Source organism: Triticum urartu, chromosome 3 (genome assembly GCF_003073215.2).
Source record: "Triticum urartu cultivar G1812 chromosome 3, Tu2.1, whole genome shotgun sequence".
NCBI lineage: Eukaryota > Viridiplantae > Streptophyta > Magnoliopsida > Poales > Poaceae > Triticum > Triticum urartu.
This window is the reverse complement of record NC_053024.1, coordinates 5813156-5818866: the sequence shown is the minus strand read 5'-3', so window position 1 is coordinate 5818866 and position 5711 is coordinate 5813156. Positions and strand designations below refer to the sequence as shown.

The 5711-nt window shown below is 45.6% G+C and overlaps 1 protein-coding gene across 9 annotated transcripts; it reads left to right on the top strand.

The window, feature by feature from the left end:
- The first annotated feature begins 2301 nt into the window (after window positions 1–2301).
- Window positions 2302–4769, top strand: LOC125542310 (mucin-5AC-like). 9 transcript variants are annotated; one of them, XR_007297856.1, is made up of 4 exons: window positions 2302–3375; window positions 3654–3793; window positions 3905–3964; window positions 4451–4769. XR_007297856.1 is itself a non-coding variant. In XM_048705295.1 (4 exons), the coding sequence occupies exons 1-4, from the start codon at window positions 3311–3313 to the stop codon at window positions 4583–4585; spliced, it is 357 nt and encodes a 118-aa protein (XP_048561252.1). In that variant the 5' UTR covers window positions 2576–3310; the 3' UTR covers window positions 4586–4769. The 9 variants fall into 9 exon arrangements, 8 of the variants coding, with proteins under 8 accessions (XP_048561245.1, XP_048561244.1, XP_048561252.1 ...); XM_048705295.1 differs by having other exon boundaries at window positions 2576–3346; window positions 3659–3793; window positions 3914–3964; XM_048705291.1 differs by having other exon boundaries at window positions 2576–3346; window positions 3659–3802.
- Window positions 4770–5711: the final 942 nt, after the last annotated feature.

The window sequence follows — 5711 nt, the reverse complement described above, 5'->3', positions numbered from 1 at the left end:
ATAAGACTGATCATTTGGCTTGAAAGCCATTGATCTCCACACATGATAGCTCGTTTCTGAGAACACTTTTTTAAAATAATTGACATATTACAAGTTTGTTATTTTTCCTAGGAACTTGGCCACATATGATGGCACAATGCGAAGGTTTCCCAATTATTTGATTTTTTAATTTTTTATGCCCGTTTCAAAATGCGGTCAAAACGGCGGGAATGACCGTTCCTAGCTAGTGATTGAATCTTGTAATTTTTTTGGTGTTTCTATGATTAAATAGATACTTATGTACCTAGAAATGATTTTTGGAAAAAATAAAGAGCAGACTACAAGGCAGCTACAGTTCAAATTTCACCCGCTTCCAGCTGAATCGGCTGGAATTTGTCTTTTTCACGAGAGGTGGATCAAAACTTTTTACACCCAACCATTTGGTCAATTGTGCATTAAATATGGCCTAGTATTTTATAAAAATGATTTGGTCCAATTTTGCAACAATTATTTGGTAGTTCCTTCACAAAAAAACCTCCTTTCAGGCACTCGAAAAATGGAAAATGGTTTTTTCGTCCAACGAAAATGAAACTTCCTTAGGCAACATTGTTTGCCATTCCAATATGCACCCTTGTGCACAATATGAGATCATTTGAACAAACTATGCCATGAATGTGGCCATAAGATTGATCATTTGGCTTGAAAGCCATTGATCTCCACACGTGATAGCTCGTTTCTGAGAACACTTTTTAAAAATAATTTCCCTATTACAAGTTTGTTATTTTTCTTGAAAACTTGGTCACATATGATGACACAATGCGAAGGTTTCCCAATTTTTTGATTTTTTTTGAATTTTTTATGCCCGTTTCAAAATGCGGTCAAAACGGCGGGAATGACCGTTCCTAGCTAGTGGTTGAATCTTGAATTTTCTTTGGTGTTTCTCTGATTAAATAGGTACTTATGTACCTAGAAATATTTTTTGGAAAAAATAAATAGCATACTATGAGGCAGCTACAGTTCAAATTTGACCCGCTTCCAACTGAATCGGCAGGAATTTATCTTTTTCACGAGAGGTGGATCAAACCTTTTTACACCCAACCATTATGTCAATTGTGCATTAAATATGTCCTAGTATTTTAGAAAATTGATTTGGTCCAATTTTGCAACAATTATTTGGTAGGTCCTTCACAAAAAAACCCATTTTGGGCACTCGGAAAATGAAAAATGATTTTTTCGTGCAAAAAAAATGAAAACTTTCTTAGGCAACATTGTTTGCCATTCCATGTTTGTTATTTTCCTGAAAGGTAGTTCACAATTGGTGACACAATGAGAAGGTCTTTTATTTTTTTGAATTTCTGTGATCATAAAATAGCTTACATGATTTTAACATCTTATTTTCAAATCTATCACGACCAATTTAGTTGGTCATAATGTTGTACTGCGTTCTGATTGGTCCGTGGACCAGACACGCGGATCATGCACGAAACACCGTTGGATCCTCCCGGATCCAACGGCAGCCCCCACCCCTCGCCTCCCCACCAACCCCACGTGAGGCGAAACCCTAGCTCTCTTCTCCCCCGTTTTCCTTCCACCCGCCCGCCGCCTCCCTCTCTCTCTCTCCCCGATCCAGATCGACGCCGCCTCCCGCTCTCTCTCCCCGATCCAGATCGACCCCGCCTCCCTCTCTCTCTCGCTTCCCGTCGCCGGCGGCGGCGCCCTCCTTCCCTCACCCTCTCCTGCTCCCCTCCTCACGGCGCCTCCACCACGCCACGAATCCCGGTGACCCACCCCGTCTCTGTGCCCGCCTCGTCAACCACCTCCGCCGCGCGTCTGAGTCCCATCCATGTCCACTCCGGCTCCATCTCTGTCTCCTTTCGTGGGAGGTGACCCGCACCCGGCCCCGCGGCGGGGGAGGGGCAGCGGCGGCCTCGTGTAGATCCCATCGGGATCACGGTGCGGACGCATGCCCCAGGCGCCATGACCCGTCTCCCTCCCCTCCTCAAATCAGGAAGGAGAGGCCAGGCACCGGCCATGAACTCGCTCTGCCCGGGACGCCGCTCGATATCAAGGTCACCCCACCCCCTCTTCGATCTGCTCTTCCTCCTTTCCCTTCCCTTCCCTAACGCGCACCATTTTCTTCCTCACGCGGGGTTGCAGGCGATTCGATCAGGGCCGGGTCCATGGCGTCCACGGCCGTGGTGGCGCTCGCGGTGACGGACGAGCTGGCCCTGCCGCTCCGCGCGGTGGGGGACCTGGCGGCGGCCACCGGCGTCTCACGGGAGGAGGTCGTCGTCATCACGCAGTGCACCTCGCTTGGTAACACCCCCTCCCAAGCCCCCCCTGTCTCCCAACCTCAAGCTGATGATGAGGAGGTCAGCTAGTGCCCAGAACCACTAATTCTCATGCCGAATTCAGTCTGTTTGCTTTGTTCGTTAGTTTGTAACTTTGTATGGTCCGAATTTCTACAACTAGTTCAACTATGTTAATTTGCACCCCTGTTTTATTGTTTATGTACCATGTACAATCTCTTTTCAGAGATGCCTGTCCACATATCTAACTTTGTTCTACCTTTCTAGAAACATGTCTGTTTCCGTGGTGTATCTCTATGGCCAGTTCCCTGTTATTTCTATGCCAAAGTCACTTAATGAATTGTTAAATCAAGTAATTCAAACTTTGCATCTGCACGCGCACATCAAGTAATTCTTAAAGCGTGCGGGTTTGCTCTTGTGCGCTTACGTCTGGCCTCACTTGCATCTGCACAATGCTGCATGGTTGAGCGGCACCCCGTTGCCGTTGGAGATATAATGCAAACACCAATTTCTGCGCCTGTTGGGGCGGGGTGCTGTTTTCTGGACCTGGTGCTAATGCTGGGGTAGATAGTCTTTTGTCTTGTTCATCTTAATCCACAGTTTCTAGACAACTTAGCACTTGATATAAGCAGTTTTTAAGAAGCGGGCAGGGACTGGACTATCCAGTGGTATAGGATAGTTGATTCTGATTACACATTTATGTGTCTGTCTGTGTGCGTGTGTCTGTGTCCTGCATGTTTCATTTTTTTATGTTGTCAATCGTAGCCAGTTCTCCTGGGATCGGACAATATGGATACAGGTTGGTGGTATCCATTGTAAGAGGTATTTATAACAATTTTGTTCGTTAAAAAATATTTTTGAATGATGCTTGAGATAGGATGGAAACTGGAGTTAATTGCCAGAGACAGAGTGTCAGAGTTCAGATGTGATTTTGTTAACTGAATTATGTGCTACAGAATATAATTAGCTGATTTAAACTGCTATTTTCCTTCGCCTAATCAAATGCCCTTTGATTTTGCAGTATGCATACCCAAGTCAAGCTTGTGGTCACGATGAAGGTGCTGATCCGGGTTTCCTATCTTCAGAAGTAAAATGTTTGCTTGCTTGACATGGTTGTAATATATTGCTGGAATGAATGGTTGGTTGTAAAGATATGGCATAGATATGGCATAGATTAGTTGTTGCAGATTAGCCTATCATAACAGCTAGCCATTTGTAGATTAGTTGTATGCATCATGTCATCTGGTACAAATCTGCGTCTATAGATAAGTCAGTGGTGTGGAGCACTTCACCTTCATTTTATTTAACACGTGATGTTGGCAACTCCCTGGATGCATTTGTTGACATTGTTCTGTTTACTCCCAGCTTAGTGCAGAGCCCAGCCCCAGCAGCAGCGGCTATGCTGGCGAGCAGGGCAGCAGCGTTGCCTCCAGCGCCAGCATCGAGGAGCCTTACCCCGCCCCCGGCGCCATGGACTCGTGCGCGACAAGAAGCACGCCAACGAGGTCAGCCCAGTATGCCCCCTTCTCCTCTTAACCATACACTGCACGCTCTGTGTTCTTGTTTCTTGAGCTATTTCAATCATCTAATCATGGATTATTCTGTTTTTGGACAAGACCAAGAAGGTGGCCATGGCTGGGCTCGTTCACCATTCGTTCAACTTCAGAGCTCATCAGGTTTGTTCTTGCCCTGACCAAGCTGTTCAAGTATGTTAGGTTTGCAATAATATTTAGTATTGGTTTGGCTCTTGCAATGCATAGGCACAGCAGGATATACTCCTGTGTGCTACTAAATGTCACGGAGAAGAAACAAAGATGGCAAGTAAAAAGAAACTGTTTATAACTTGAACACTAGCTGAATTTACAGCAAAACTAATTTGTAAAACAAAACCTGGATTAGATCAACAAGTCCTTAGCATATCAAACGTGCCACTTTGGAAATGTCAGCCTGTAGCACATAATATGTTATCTTATTGCTGCTGTGTCACTGTATCCTAGTAATTCTACTGTGTCACTTTATCCCAGTAAAGCAAGATGCTTGTTATACTCATGTTCCTAATGATATTGGTGTTCTGCTACTAGTTGCTGTGTACTCCTAGTGCTGTAGTTCCTGTGTAGTAATACGGAAATATTAATGCTCAAATATGATGATGTGGCCTGCAGCGCACCTGCTTCGACGCTGACCCATCCGTCGTCATCGCCTTCGATGACGACGAGGACACCGCAGGCGCCGTCGGCCTCGGCGGCGGCTTCCACCACTACCACATCGTCGTCACCTACCAGGGCGTCAAGGGGTGAATTGATTTGATCGTTAATATGTGGCTGGATGTGATGTTTTGCAGGTTGAAGACGCTAAGGTGTTGGAGACGTGCATGTACTTGTTGAGCGTTTTATCTGTAGAGGGCTATATTGTGATTGGTGTAATATTGTATGGTTATATTGTGATTGGTGGAATGTAATAAACTTGATTGATACATCGGTGATTTGGTTGTTATTTGTATATATTTAAAATGTGTTCTCTGATTGGTATATCATTGAGTTACAAGTTGTGAAAAATTAAAACCTGATGTCTGGGACCTAGTGAAGAATCTGACAATGTGCATCCAGTTGACTACAATAATCTGAAATTTGAATGTAACAAAAAAAAGAAAACCCAAAAATAAAAAATATGTAGAATGTGAAAAGGCTGCACCTCAGAAAGCAAAAAAGGCTGAATTAGTGGCCCAAGCCCATGTAGCTAGCGAAAATTAACAAGAAAAAAAATACATTAAAAAGGCTGAATTGTTGGGCTAGTCCCATGTAGAAAATCGAATTGGACCGGGCTGAATCTTGTGCCATGTCAGATTGCCACGCTGGATGCCTACGTGGCCTGGGGAGGTTGCTAGTGACCAAAACGCCACAGTAGACGTATTTTGGTCATAAACGTCTACGACCATTGCAGAAGAAAAGTCGCTATAGTCAGTTTACGACGGCCAGCTTTTGACCTTATGTTTTTGGTCACAAAAAGGTCACAAAAAGGTCACAAATGGAAATTTGTGACCATTCAGTGACCAATAGTGGTGGTCACAAGTTGACATATTTCTTGTAGTGACAAGCGGCGAGCAGTACGGCGGGCGAGCGGCGGGCAGTGGACGGCGGGCGAGCGGCGGGCAGTGGACGGCGGGCGAGCGGCGGGCAGCGGCGAGCAGTGGATGGCGGGCGAGCGTCGAGCAACGGCGAGCAGGCTGTGAAACCACGGCCGGCGGTTGCGGTGACGAGCAGAGGCGTCGGGTGTGCTACGAAGGAGATACACACACGCGCAGTCATGAAGATTTTTTCTTTTTTTGTTGCATTGACTGTGCTTTGCGGGAAGCCAAGAAAGATACCAGCTGGCAAATCAAAGGGACGTTACCGGTTGAATCGGGTGGCCCGGGTGTGACCGGCA

Coding starts and splice junctions, on each gene's coding strand:
- LOC125542310 (XM_048705287.1), top strand. CDS start 3,311: ATGCATACCCAAGTCAAGCTTGTGGTCACGATGAAG. Junction 3,347..3,653: donor AGCTTGTGGTCACGATGAAG/GTGCTGATCCGG, acceptor GTTTACTCCCAG/CTTAGTGCAGAGCCCAGCCC. Junction 3,803..3,904: donor ACGCCAACGAGGTCAGCCCA/GTATGCCCCCTT, acceptor TTTTTGGACAAG/ACCAAGAAGGTGGCCATGGC.